This window comes from Metopolophium dirhodum, chromosome 1 (assembly GCF_019925205.1).
Source record: "Metopolophium dirhodum isolate CAU chromosome 1, ASM1992520v1, whole genome shotgun sequence".
NCBI lineage: Eukaryota > Metazoa > Arthropoda > Insecta > Hemiptera > Aphididae > Metopolophium > Metopolophium dirhodum.
Genome location: NC_083560.1, coordinates 115,825,742 through 115,842,001, shown reverse-complemented (window position 1 = coordinate 115,842,001; position 16,260 = coordinate 115,825,742). Strand labels below are relative to the sequence as shown.

Sequence of the window (16,260 nt, the reverse complement as noted above, 5' to 3'; positions counted from 1 at the left end):
GTTTACTTATGTAGGGGGGGGGGGGTTGGAGGCAAACAAAAATCCTAGATGCGCACCTGCAGTATCAGGCAATGAGTACTAATACTGAAAGACATAATAATAATTATGACAATAGGTAGGCTTTATTATTATTTTGTAAAACTTAATCAAATTGGGGTTTCCCACGGTCGTTAGTATAATCTATTATTTGTTATTTATATTTATTCAAAAATAATAATTATTTACAATTTATATAATATTTAAAATTAAGATATTAATTTAAAAAAAATAAATTTAAAATTTAAAATGTCCAAATTTTATTGGCTGAAATCGATGGGCCGACGTTTTATAATTTAAAAAAATATATAAACGTACAGACTTTTTTTGGGGGCAAAACCATAAGCGTGTGGTTTTTGGATGGAACCATTTTGGCATCCTTTAAAATGCACCTAGGTCTAGTTACGCAAGTGTAGATTTTTACTATTATTCAACTACATATGTTTCAAAATTACTTAGTTCAATCAAATCTCGTCAACAGTACCTGCAGGACGTGGTGTGTCGTAATTTTGTTTTTGTAGGTACGTTGGTAGGTATAATATCGTACCTATAATATCTGTAATTATGTTGACAAACACATCAAACACGTCATACGACGTTATACAACACACAATAATTTATTAATATTGTGTTGGATTTACATATTAGATTGAATATGCTATATTATATTATTATGTATATTATATTATATACCTAGGTAGACGGTCTCCTGTTAATCGAATTGAATTAGGTCTAAGGCTAATTTTGAATACCAACTCACTGTGTTAAACAGTTCTGCAGGTGTCGTTTTATATGAATATAACGAGTATTTCAATATTTGTACACATGGTAGGTACATAATATTATATATTATATTATAGTCTCACATAAGTACATATAGGCTGTCTAGTCGTATGATGATGTCAACGAAGTTGGTACCTACATAATATTTCTTGTCTGCGGGTGCACTCCTACTGCAGCTGTCATAGATTACAATATTAGGTCGGTATCAATTAAACACCTGCCACCATTATAGTTATACTATTAAATAACATGTAAATAAATATTATCGTAGATTTTCCAACAGAAATACATTTCTTGTAAATAATACAACAACATTATACTATAGTCACACATACACACAAACACACACGCGCGCGCGTTTTATGCAGCTAGTGCTTGAATTATTTATTTTTTTAGACATTTTTACAAATTAAGAGAGATGGAAAAGTGATCAGATCTTGTTAACGCTCCCCACATCCCCAACCGACAAATTATGAAATTAATAATTATACATCGTTTTTATTCAAATTTAGTTAAAATATATTTAAGTCGTATATACTCATACTACTCATATACTACTCATAATATATACTCATACATTTAAATATTATGTCCACGTAAATGTTTATTTATTTATTTATGTTATGTATTAACGGGCATCTGCCCTTTTACGAAGTATATAATAAAACATATTCAGACAAATAACTAATTAATTAAGTGTAGTAATAAAAATAAAATAATAAATAATAAATAAATAAATAATTGTAGTAATATATGAATAATCCAGACTCATTAGTACATATTATGATTTATGGCAAAATAAAAACATTTTTTCTTTCGGATGAATGAGTATATTTTAGTAATATCATTGATTTCGTTTTAAAACTATAACGATAAAGAAGAAATATGGTCAAATATATACAAATTTTATTAGCTAAAATTAACGCTCGAGATAGAAAAGAATTGGTACCACTATTAGTTTTTATAATGAGGAACTTAAGATAAATCTGAATTACGTGTAATTTGATTTGGAATTCGAAAACCAATTTTAGGTTAGGTTAGGCGAGAGTTGGACAGCACATTTTTAGATAATTGGAGAAATACCATCAGGCCCAGTACTTGCATTTCCTTTAAGTGAATCAAGAAAATCTAAAATTTCATGTTCATAAATAATAAATAAATTAAAATGAATGTCATGTACTCATGTAACTGATTATTAAATAAATCATAACCATAATCGTTTATTTTATCAGTTGTGTATACTGAAGAAGAATATTTAACAAATAACTTTATAGTATCATCCATATTATTAGCACACATTTTGTCCAAAAATACTGAAAGGGGAATATTAAAACCATCAAATCTCAAAGAATTAATATACTTCGCCAGAACGACTTTGGGTTGATATTAATATTATTTTCAATTTTTAACAAATGATTTACATGAACTTAATAAGACAATTATTACAGGTTCTTCGTAAATTAGAATAAATTATGCAATCTGAATGAAAATAAGTAAGTTTATAGTTTTTATGCGCCTGTTTTTTAAATTCGATTAAATTTCTCAAAGTAGGATTGGACCAATATATACTAAGTGAGTTAAAACGATTCAATTTAATTTTAGGAAAAAACATATCGAACGAATGGGTTAGAATTTCAATTAGGATAAGATCGATGTTAAGATGAGTCAAATTAGACATTAGATCAATGCTATTAATTAACTAATTATTACAATAGAATTAGGATCATTAATTTCGGTATAATCAGTAAAAGAGAAGCCAAATACATTAAAACCACCGATAATAAGTGTATTAACTATACTGAATGAACAAGAATAATATTTTCGACTAACTCACAGTGTTAAATATATATTATATTTGTATGGGTATTAGGAGGAATATAAACACAGCCTAACAATAATTTCACATTATTATAACTAACCAATACCAATACAAATACCCGATAAATGCCACAGATATTATCAATAACAATACGTTTGTATTCGAAGTTATTTCTGATGGCAAATAACACTCCACATCCTCTACTAACGTTAGTACCAATTATATCCGCTCTAATAATGTTAAAAAAAATTAGGTTACGCTCATTAATGTCGGTAAAAATAAATTCAATAGAATAATGCACAGATGTATTACAACAGAGTTCATATTTTTAAGATTTTCCACTTCAACTAATAATTTTTTTTATTAATAGCTTTAACTCTGGTAGTTCTTTAAGACCTTGATCACAGCCATCGCAAAAATACTCAAGAGACCTATTTTTTAAGACACTTAACTTCAGTTGCAAAAAGTTCCGTTCATTTACAATGTGCAGATAGAATGAAGCTATATATTATTTCATCCACACTTTGCTTGCAACTTTTCGTCCAACTCTTAACATATTATATTCACGTGACAATGTGACATTAACAACTGATCTGGAGGTCCTCAAACACGTAACTTATAAATACTTTACCAAATAACGATGATAAATTATGTTCAGAAGTTAGGGTGTTAGTCACTCGAATGCATGTATGGCAATAGTCACAACATATATATATATCAATTAAAAGTGGACTTAATATGATGTTATATTTTGAGAAATGCCTTGTATCTTTAAATTCTCAAAATCTTCAAATTATAGATTTTTTGATCTAACTGAAATTATGGTAACAAGACGTATCTATATTCGAGCACTGCTAGTTATATCCATGTTGCAGTTTAACAAAATTTTTTCTCACCGGCTATTGGATTCTAACACGTTTAAATTTTAAATATTTTAGTTCAAATTTACATTCAATTAATTTTAATTTTTTGACACATGTCTCAAAAGATTGGTGAGAGAGATTGGACTTGTAAAGAATTGGTCATATTTATTGATTTTTTTTTTATTCTTTTCACTAAATTGTTTAAATAGTTGACAATAAATCGTATTGTTAAATATTTATCGTTTTTTTAAACTATTTAATTATCCTTCATGAAAATAATATATACTTTCATAAAGAATGAATATTCAAATTTAATTTATTAATTTAAAAAAAAAATTAAAATTAAATATTGCTATTTTAGTATTTTGTGATCAAATTGAAACGACAACGTTGCATGAAAGTTAGTAAGTAAAACTGTTCGCAACCGTGTAGATATTCAAAAAAGTCCTGCCGATACAAGGACCGTTATAAGAATCGTGTACTGCCTCGCTAAAATAATTAAAAAAATTATGAGGGAGTGTACACGCCCACGACCAATTCGAGCACTGTGACATAATTAATAATATGTGTGTTATGTAACATTATTGTACCTATTGTAAAAAAAATAGAACACTTTTGGTTTTTTTTTTTTATTAACAAGTATAATATGTATTTGACATTTGTAGTTTTGTTACAACCATATTGCCATATTGGCATAATAAACATCATATTATTATATTTTATAGTATACCTTATTCTGTAATACATAAAACACGAATAGTTTAAAACTAAAATGGACGTCGGCCAAATGTTACATATTATAATTATAGGTAACAGACAAAATTAACATAAAAACAGGGATTCCAGTCTGTGCTAGAAAGTTGACTTCTATGCACTATATTATATTGTAATAAGTTTTAGCTTTAAAAAGATGTTATATTCGTTCGAACTATAGCATGTATATTACTGTTAGTTAACACTCTTAAGGCACTCTGAAACATTAAAAAAAAATTTTATCTCAAATTCGGTCGTATGGACTTGGCTTGCTAAAAAACTTGTAATATTCATGTAATGTTGGCATAAGTGATCAACAAAATTTGAAAAATAACATTGTCATTAATATACATTTTTTTTTTGTAAACAAATATACAAAATATTTCGATGGAAAATCACATAGTGAAAAAAAATAGTGTAATTTCATACATTTCGTTAAGTATAATGTAACACCTATTTGTCTTACGTACCTCGCTAAAAATAAAATAAATTGATTGATAAAAGTCACGAAGAGATAATATTTAATAAGATCATAAAAAATAAAGAAATACATTTCAGAAGTCGATGCGATTATTTTTAAAAGTCGTTATAAAGCGTTCATAATAATATATATGCGTATATTATCATTTCTCAATTTCAACTGATTTTCAATTTGACTAATGTTAAAATATGATGTATTAATAGTACATTGATATTATGTATGCAATCAGTCACAGGCCACAGCTAAAGCTAAAATGTTAATAATATGTAATAATAATAATGATGATGATGATAAAATAGGTAGGTATATAACAATGGATTTTGAAAGCAGACAAAATCTATTATTATTATGAAGGAGGTCATGCCTTTATGTATTGCATATTTTATTGTTAAATATTATTATAAAATATTATATATTAATAGATGATATATACGATAATATACTATATTCTAGCGAATATGTCATATACGTAAATTTATTTTACACAGACCGTTTTACAATATTTTTCTAAAAACGAATATGCTATAGATATAATTGCAGTAAGTACAGCAATAAAACAATAAATAATTTTTAGTTTTTGTTCATATAAAATATATACCTATTATAATATTATGCTCATCGACTATGGAACGACACGCCTACAACAAGTACGACGTTTTGAAGGGGTCTTTAAATAATTTGTTTAAGTACACGTTTTTGAAACACTGCAGATTGATACAAGAAAGAAAAACGCATATCCTTCGCATTCAAGAAAAGCAGAGGATAGGGTGTGCCGTCGGGATAAGTGGACTATTAAATTTAAAATTTATAAAACGATATCGTTATCGTATTCAAACAAAAAAAAAGCATAAAAATAACGAAAAGTCGATACTGAGCGGAGTTGTTTCGGCGGTTTTTTTTTTTTTTTTTATTTATGTTCGAAAAAATAAATAGCAAAATATTTTTTGACATTATCATAATATACATATTTGTATTTAATAATATAAGTACAGCTAATAAACCCGAATCGTCATACATTGGAGTATGATCTATACAACGGACAAACGCGCGACACACAGTGTTAACTTGACTTAGTTTTCGAAACGCTCATCGCAATATAGGTAATTGCCCCGCCCCCACAAAAATAATTAAGCACATTTTACCCAAAACAAATACAAAAATAAAAACACAACATAATATATCACAATAATAAATTGTTACCGTAATAAATACAATAACCATACATAGTAATAATGATAATAATAATAATATACAGCAATAATAAGCATTTTCCCGCTCAGAATCTAAAACGACTACCTACGAAAACAATAATAGTATATAATAATAATTATGCTTTGCTGTTGCTCGTGCACTAAGCGTATAAATAATAAACGGTAAATACAAAAACATATTATTATATCTAATAACACATGCTAATATTATAGTATGTTCAAATGGCATTTGGATTTATACACATGTTTATGTAACAATAATAATTATGATATTATTATCACATCAACAGATTCCGTGTGACCATCGATCATTTTTTTATTTCATTAATTTTATCGACTATACAATAATAATAATAATAATAATATTTTACAGTAACCCGGTGGAATTTCGCTCTATACATTATAATAATATTATATACGACATGTACACAGATCCAAGCCCGGATTAAGATTTTTGAGGTCCCAGGGCCAAATTGTTTAGCGTCCCCGATGTGAAATAATAAAAAAAATGTCCATAATTGTATTTTCGTTTTCATAAGACATCAAAATATGTATAACTCATATTAGTATTCAAATGAAAATTGTTTTCTAGCTATTGTATCATATCGTCTACATTTAGAGAGTATTAGGTGTTTTGTTTTCAAAGGTTAAATTTAATCTTAAAAAAAATATTTTTATTAATATTATAAATTTTTTTTTACACGCAATATATTTAATAAATAGGTAGACGGCAATGATTACAATATCATAATTAATTTAAATGGTGAACAATTAGAGGGCCCTAAAAAAAATGTCAAGTCTCGTCCCCCACCCCTTAATCCGGGCCGATCCAAAAATCATTGGAATATAATATATAGTTTTATATAATAATATTATTTTCTGGTTGTCGGCCTCAAGACATCGACCCCGACACCGATATGTAGGCGCCGTCGGCCGGTTTCGTCTCGCTGTTGGATCTCGTCGGCGGTGGCGCCTCGTTGCGGCCGTTGGCTGCGGCCGGCGCGTTGGCCATGGAATTGTTGTTGCTGCCGTTGAAGTTGTTGTTGTTGGCCAGACTCGAACTCCGCCGCCTTTGCCGGCTGTTTGGGATGCAGTAACCGCCTTTGCCGTCCTGGTGGCTGATCAGTCTCTTATTCTTGTCGTCTCTGTCCGATTCGATCTGAAACATCGTTACGTATACCGAACACAATCGATCGATGACCGCGCACGGTATTTCGTTTCTGTTCACACGGGAATTATACCGGTGGAGCCAAACTATGAGTGGTTTTTTCGGTTGGGGGGGGGGGGGGGTGACCGATTTCAATAAAAATAAAGTTAACTATTAAGTTTCATATTGACATGTTATTATGCTCAAATAGTCATATCGCGTTCAAAGGTTTTCATTGGTTCGTTCTAAAGATTATCATAATATGTATCGCCCGACTTTATCTCAACAGACGATTTTATCGATAGGGTGCTAAATCCGCCTCGAACGGTAGAAATATTGATCGTTTCGATACTTTATCATTTTTTAACTTAAATAGTTTTAAGCCCAATTTATCAAAGGTGTCCTTAGTTCAGTCGGGGGCTCAGTACTACGAACACACCCCTTAGACTCACCCTGCTGAGTTGGAGAATATTATAATGACGCTCTTCTCTTGGCTATACAATATAAACCATTTGCACAATAATTGCAAGGGAGAAAAAAAAATTGTTTAATTGCGGAAAAATTTTCACTAGAAAAGGACGTCAAGTATGGGCACTACTGCTGCAGCAGTTACAGGTACAAACGTACAATATCATATTTTATAATCCTACGAGGGAGGATAATAATGAGAAGATATCTGAAAAAGTATGCAGTGACGAGAAAGATGAGTGTGACTGTGTGAGCCATTAATTTTCGGGTTGGTTGATCGTGTATTCAGCTATACTATAGAGGTGGTGGCGTTCAAAGATTGAAAGGTTGGCACAAATCTTAATGGTAAGCGAAAATATTTTAATTTTATTGTTAAATCTTGCATTTCACAAAAATAATAAAAAGTTCACAAAAATAAAAATTTTTTTTATCATTTCTAAATAATAATAACTAATAAGTTATGATTATAAAATGTTAAAAGTTTGGAACTCATTTTAAAAAAAGGGGTTCATTCATTCTATATAAGTACACTCAATATTCACGTCAAAATACAGTTCAGAAGGTTTTCCACTTTTCTACAATGAATACATAATATTAAAAGTTAAAACAATGGAATAATATACAACGATGGATGAGGCTATGACGAAATTTGTATTTCATTAAATCTGAGATTAAATCCAACAAAATACATACTGATATTCAAAAACAGTGACGGCGAATTTTAAAAAATTTAAAAAATTAATTATAAAATTGTGACACGTAACCCGAAAAATGTTTGTGATTCCTGAGCTATACCTACAATATTTATGTCGGTTTCTTGCGATTAAAACGTCAACTTGAGACTTTTGACTTATGGTATAATTTACTATTTATGTATAATGTACATTGTATTATATTATATTCATTATACCTATTCTGTTTTTACAATTGATTTTGAATGAAAAGTTTTTTAATATTACAAAGTGCGTATCTAATAAGTCTGTTATTATATTTTTTGTTTAGGTACTATATTATCATATTATATTTTAATTGATATAATTAATGTAAAATATTAAAATAATAATAATATCATCCCTTTTAAGTTTCGATTCGAAAAGATGAACCTATAAAAAAAATATTAAGAATTTTTACTTATATCCTGCTATCTTACAAGCACCAACTTAACTCACTTTCATTTCGGGAATTGAAGTTAAAATTGAAAACATATTTTCTACTATAAAAAGTGTCTTTACTCTTTAGACACACAAAAATAACACACACATCATTATACAATTAATATATTCATTTGGTCTGCATAATATATTTAAATTAATTATTATATTATTCGGGGTTATCTGGTTAGGTGTCATTTACATGCTTTTATATGATTGTATGTTTTTATTTTACCTCTATTAACTTTTGAAACCTGTAGTTACTACGGGAAATCTCATAAATTAATAAAAAAAAGTGGGTAAAAGGATGTCGCTCTGCTGTACTGTAGGTTACAAATGGGTCAATGTATAATGGATTGTATTAAACTTGAATTCAATGATATAATATCATTGTATAAGAAAAACGATTCTGAGCGGAGACAGTTTGTCAGTCTGGATAATTTATATTATTATTATGTATTATAGACTGCAAGTTGAATTAATATTGAAATTTTTTTTTTGTTTCTATGGTGATAAACAAAGCGTTAGAAATTAAAATCCCATTTTTAGCGGTTTTTCGTAATTTGTCGGTGGTTTTTCCCGTGGTATTAAATAACTATTGAGAAAATCAAAAAATGACCTCCTGAAAGTGCCATCTTGATCCAATTTTCTAAAATATAAGGTACTATGTATTGAGATCGAAGCACTCCTTCTGGTAGAAATTTTGTATACAGGATAAAAAAAAAATAAATAAACACTATTGTAAAACCACTAGCTTTCTCGCTCCACTCAGAATATAAATAATATAATTTGGATAATTTTTTATAATTTTTTTTTAATAAATTTGGATGTTAATATATTTATTTTTCATTAGAGATATATAGTAAGGTATTTCGTACAATAAGCAGTTATAAAGTATATTATATCATCATCTGAATTCATAATATTATTAAACTTACTTCAGTATAATATAGGTACTCTACTATAGTATTAGTAATACTGATATTGATAACATTGTTGTAATTTTCGGTATAATGATTATTGGTAGAACGAAATCGAATTTCTTATTAAAATGTTTTAATTAATAAATGGAAAAATATCTAAGTGGTTTACTTTCTGGCGTGACGCTGTCTTTCATGTCTTCGTGGCTGGAATTATAGCGGGATATAAGACCTCCTAAAAACAAAACACCGTCGATAAACGATATACCTAATAACACTTATTAACCCAACCTATCCTACTCGTATGTGGTATAACCACGTCGCCGCCGCCGTACAACCCGAACAAAATATATTTTTCGGGGCTACATAAACAACAAAATAGAATCCCTAGGTATATATAACATTATTATATTACATTGTAGTATCATTCGTCGTTATATATATCGAGCGATCGATATGCAGGCGCTCTTAAAATAGCAGTTATAAGCGTAGGTAGTTATCTCTCGAGAAATCGCGAACGCCCTAAATTATATTTCAACTCAGCCACGGTATAGTATAATAGGTAATATATATTATTATAGGACGCGCCTTGTGTGATTAACGGCCGTCGTACACGAACTACGGCAGCAGCAATAGGGTTTTAATTTCGACTTACGTTTCTTATATTTACGTATGGCGATAATCTCTCGGACGTGTCTGATCCGCAACTCGAGCTTTCCGATAAGTCCGTGTTAAACTTTCTAGTAGCCCGGGGCGAAGATGGCGCTTTCCGCGCGCACATTTGCGTCTGAATGTGTTCGCAGACCCTCCGGAAACGTCTTATATTACCTGTGTCGCGCAACAATAAACGCAGCAAAACGTATATTTACGTATTATAATCGAATCATAAAATATATCATGGGTAGGTGGTGATAACAATAATAACAATACGCGTTTATTGGCGGATACCTACCGGAGTGCAATGTGAATATGATGGCGAACAAATAGTCCCTGGGAGAATGCGTGTTCGTGACGTCCGATAAATCAATTTGAAATCGCACTTGCCTCTGAAACATGGCCGTGCCGCCGGATCCACGTCTGTATTCAACCCGGAACGACAGCGCATTAATTACGGTGTGGCTCAACTCGGAAATCTGTAAAAGCATACGCACATAAAAAATACTTGAACCGTTGACGACGACGACGATCGCTTGGTCGTCAGTGGGCCGATTTATCAAGCCCTCGGGTCATATAGTATTCATTCGAATATCGAACGACGTTACAACCGACCCGAGAAGTTATACACAAGTATACGCAGACCATTGACCAATGGTGAGACATAATACGTGTGTAAAAATATAAGCACGTTGTACCTGATTTTTTTTTTTTTAAATTTCATATTAATAATTTCTAAATTTTAATGTTATTAGTGTTTGAGTAAAAAGTAATACAAATGCATTTTTTAATGTAATATAATATTCAGGTCATTGGTAAAATTTGATAAATCCATCAGAATCAGCACCAAAAGTTAGAATTAAATTGAAGAAATATAATCATAAGGATAACCATCGAGTTAAAATGTTATAAAACTACAAACTCCTTTTTTTTTAGATGCAAACGAATAAATATTTTTCCCATTGTCCCAATATGAATATTAATTATTAAACAGTGGCAAACGATTTACCTAATATATTTCAAGGGGGCATCGCCCTCCAATGTTCCTACGCACTGGCTCTGCCTTGTACTATATAATATATATAAAGTTACAGTTGCATGATATACTTTTAGATATATAAATTCTAACTAGTGTATAGTGTTTCAAAATTCGATGATTCCCATTACAAAGTCTGCACCAGCTGCGGGTGGTCATAATATTGTAGTTTCCACCAAATCTAATACTATACTACCAGCAGGTTTTTAACATTATTGTTATACGTCGATCGGTTGTCTTTACCCACCGGGAGCGAACAATAAAAATATTATATCTTGATGTTACCGTTAAAGTAAATCAATAAATAAATGTATACAGGGTGATGTACCAAGCATGTGCCATACTTACTTTTTTTTCTTTTTTTTCTATAATGCAGTTATTCAAAAACTGATTTTTAGAATTATTTAATACACCTACCTAGGCACCAAAGACCATTTTTTCAAATACTTGAGAATGTTTGTACATACAACATAAGAGAGTGCTTAAGGGTGTGCTCTGTGGAGATACAAACTTTTGTTTATCAAATGGGAGACCCTCCTGTATTTAGTTTACCTTATTTAGTTATTATTTTTTCCGAAAATGAAAATAAATAGTTTTTGAGTTACTCAACTTCGTGAACTAAGGATAAAAGCTAAGCTGTGGGGGCTATGGTGATGTGAAATTTGTTGTAATTAATATTAAACTAACAAAATGTATCATTTGTAAACATAATATTCTAGGTTAGATAGTACACCGCAATTAATATCTACTAAATTTAATAATATATTATCTAATTTATATTTTCGTAAATCAATTTTTAATGATTATTATCTTTATTATATACATTTAAATAACTGAGAAACTACTCGTTCAAATTTTGAATTAGGCACCTACATAAATACATATTGATAACTTACTGTAAAAACTGAGGTTCTCGTTTGAAAAATAGAAGTTTGTATCACCACAGGACACACTCCTTAAAACTTAAGTATTACAATAAATCTCAACAGTGTGAAAATATAGTATTTAAGTATATTTAAGAATTCCAATAGTCGACATTTGAATACATTTTTCACTAAAGGAAAAAATAGCGGTGGGCATGATTGGTGAATGTAAGATGTAAAACTTCGGTCATATTAAATTTAAGTTTTTCAGTTTAAAATTATTTAAAAATTATTATTACTCGCAATAATGCCTATATGTCCTACTTAGCTATAATGTTTTTTTCTCATTTAAATTTAAATAATGTTTCGTCAACCTTGTATATTTTACGATCAAATATGTAGATCATAATGAGGCTTGACGATAATTGGGTTTTTAAGATTTAAAACCGTAACTTAATAAATTATGACGATGTATACTCATTACTTATTTATTAAGCATGAAATCCTAAAGAAGCGATCATCGAGTCATTTGGTGTTAAACTTAAAATTACGTATAAAACTCAAGTAAAATATAATGTTTGATGGAAAAGATAAGTACGTTTAGCTTATAGTGTGATTACGTATACGCGAGAACGACGTCACGGAAAATATTAATTATTCAAATGTGTACAATAAACGAAACATTTATTTTATAACTGTTTGAAGGGTGATAATAATAATAATGTCATATCGATCTAAACACTTACCTAACAATTAAATTATTAAATTAAATTGTATACAGTTTTTCTTAATGAGTTTATTGTTATAGGTATACAATGTAGTTATGTATAATATGTGCACTTAAATATGGAAACTAAACAAATGTACAATTAATGTTTTAATTATTAAATACATTTACAATACGTATTTGAGCAATCATATATTTATAAAAAAAAAACCAGTCAAGTACATAATATACCTTAATTTTGAACAGTCATAATTATAACCAAACAAGAGTCAGATATTATTATCAAAAAGATTTACTGTAGATATCAACAATGGAAAAATTATAATAATATGTATTATTAGGTCTGAATGTCTGAAAGTCGATAATATATTTTATGCACCGATTTGACGAATATAAAATAAAGGAAAATATATGATCCTATCATGTATGTATATCAATTTCATAATAGTTATTTAGATTTAGACATTTGTATACATTACTACTGTCCATACTACATAGGCAATAACCATATATTATGATTCACCGAACAAAAACGAATCGAATAGTGTTATATTATTATTGTAATGCGTTGTCGAATGTTTTTAGACTCGATCGATCGATGTCACGATAGGCGGGAAAGAATGAGGTTCTTTATTACAGATGTAAGATGTTCCTAGGATTTATCGCTTGAAGGGCTTATATAGTCCTCAATATTCTCCTCCCATAATCAACATAATGTTAACACGAGATTCCTACAGATATATAGACATCGACTGCGACTGCGTCTTGTAAAAAAAGGGTGTCAGCGCTTTATTGATTTCACAAAGGCTAATCAACACTTAAATTACTAATTACCAAATTAATACTAAGACCGTATACATAACATAATGATAAAGAAAAGCGAGAGGCTACAATCACGTTTTGGTCATTTGAGGGAGAGCAGGGGACGATGCATCTATAGCGTTGTCCCTTACCCTCGCCCTCTCTTAGTACATCACTGACGGTGCATAATGTCGATAGCAATAATTTATAATAAAATATATTATATTATGTAAATGCAGAGCGCTACACACAGCACTATTTATTTTTTATTTAAACAAGAAAATTAAGTTTCTTATCCGATTGTATTTGGTTGTTAAATTTTCCAGTGTCCACAAAAACGTAATTTTAATTTTTTTTGTTAGAACACGAAGCGTCAAGCGAGAAGCGACAGTGACGTAATTTCAGTATTTTGTTGTGATGGCGTGTAACATTTTTTTTAAAATTTACCATTGATTCTATTTATTTTATTTTATCATAAAATAAAAATAGTTCATTAGTCATACGATTCACTGTAAATGCTTGTAAATAAGTAAGTATATACTATAGGTAGTAGCGAAACGGAAAATCGTAGTGTCGCTCTTGCTAAACGCTATATTATACTGCCGATAAAATAAATCCGCACGCTACCTTCGTGGCTCCAAAAAAAGCATTGCGCTACTGCAGTGCTACACATACTTAAAAGCCTCTGAACACTGTTCGTTTGCCAAATAGTTTGAAGTTGAAAAAAGAGGGTGCTCATTCGAAAAAAATATCATATAGGTACCCATCGACACGGGACACTCTTTTGACACCAAAAAAAAATATCTGCATATTCGGATCTTGATTCTCGAGTATACTTAAAAATTCCAACGCATGATTAATTGAAGGATAAAAAAGGGGTTGATCGTGCTTGGTGAATCATACTGTATGTTTGTGTTTGAGCGTGTGTGTGTGTGTTATTATGTGACACAAACGGGCAATTAAATCCAATATGGAGAACTGCAGTGTTCGTGTGCACACGCGTGCGGTTGCCGTGGAAACGTCGAGATCGCAGCGGATATCGCGATGGGTAGAGGGCACACCGCCGTCGTGGTCTGGTCGTCGACGGCGATTTTCACTGGAGTCGGCGGACGGTTGTCGAGTGCGGATCGGCCTACCAACTACACCCTACAATTTGATTATCGTGTATTATATTATATACACGTTTTCACTGTATGCTGCCGTGAACCTATATCAGAATCCATTAGATTTTTCCGCTACGGGACGCATTTTCACGCCGTGGATATTATGGTTGATGAAAAACATATCATGGCATAATGCAATGATATTAATTAATACAGTTGTAGGCGCAGTTAGCGTTTACGATTTGGGGAGAGTTCGGTTCGATATGATAATATCATACAGTAGATAGGTATGGATAAATAAAACAAGTTTCCTCGCTCTGTTCGGATCGGGATCGCTCAAATTTATTAAGTAAACGAGTGGACTGGATACGATCGTAACCGCGCTTTTCACGTTAGATATAATATGATTTATTGCTGAAAAGATTTAAACTTTTTTCATTTGATTATACTTTCAATCAATAAGGAAACTTCACACCGTAACACATTTGTGTGTATTGAACTTAAAGTTTTGTAAGTAAAGTAAAAGTGGATTAAAAAAAAAAAATTACAATAAGACAACTTATTGTGCACAACTTTAATAGGAAAATCAAAAAAATCACTACCTATCTAAACTATATAGTCTATAGGTAACTTCTAAAATTATATATGTATCTAGGTAATCCAACCTAACTTACAACTCTCAATTATTAAAATTCATAGTTTATAATAGCATTTAAATAACAATTGTTTTTGTGGGCTGAGGTGGGGAAGGGGAAAGCCTATTATTTTCGTGTCTAGGGTAATACTGCACTTCAATCGAATCCTACCATAGTTAATAATGCAGTAAATATACTAAATAATAATTTACGATGGTTGCGTGAAAACGATTTTACCAGAAACGTGATAAAAACGATTATAATATAATTGTAAAACGTAATTTATAATATTATAAAATGTGTGAACATTAAAATTAGGATTATTAATAATTGGTGAAAGATTCAAGTCTCTATAATTATAGCGTTGATACTTACCATATAAAAATAACTATTACAAAAACCAAAATCGATATTAAAATAAAAATTTAAAAAAAAGGGTGCAGATATTGTTTATTGGAGCGTTTTTTCAGCGGGTTTCTCTTACACTATGGTATATAATATGCTGCGTTACACGAAAACGTGAGAAAAATCAAAATATAACCTCTCAAGTATACAATCGACACATGATTTTCCACGGGAAACCGGGTAAGCATAAAACCAGGTAAGCACTACACCTACAGATCTACCAGAAAAAAATAATCACACATGAAATAAAATTGAAATTCTCCTCGAATCTAAAGTGTTGGTACACGTTATATTTTATGTATTCTTCAAACATATTACAAGGAAAGCATAAATGTATAGGTAGGTATATCGATTGTCGTGGTGAAATTTTTTCCTCGCCATATAATGTTTTTGTATTCAATGTG

General features: G+C 30.2%; 1 protein-coding gene across 3 annotated transcripts in view; it reads right to left on the bottom strand.

Moving 5' to 3' along the window:
* Window positions 1-4,106: 4,106 nt before the first annotated feature.
* Window positions 4,107-16,260, bottom strand: part of LOC132934327 (serine/threonine-protein kinase BRSK2) — a 118,846-nt gene continuing 106,692 nt past the window's right edge. The window contains exons 13-16 of one of the 3 annotated variants that reach the window (XM_061000622.1): window positions 10,585-10,765; window positions 10,288-10,460; window positions 9,805-9,867; window positions 6,964-7,105 (exon numbers count right to left, since the gene is read on the bottom strand). In XM_061000622.1, coding sequence (XP_060856605.1) covers window positions 9,826-9,867; window positions 10,288-10,460; window positions 10,585-10,765 — 396 coding nt within the window. In that variant the 3' untranslated portion in view covers window positions 6,964-7,105; window positions 9,805-9,825. Of the gene's footprint in view, window positions 7,106-9,804; window positions 9,868-10,287; window positions 10,461-10,584; window positions 10,766-16,260 lie in introns of all 3 variants that reach the window. The other 2 variants (XM_061000621.1, XM_061000623.1) reach the window with 2 other exon arrangements.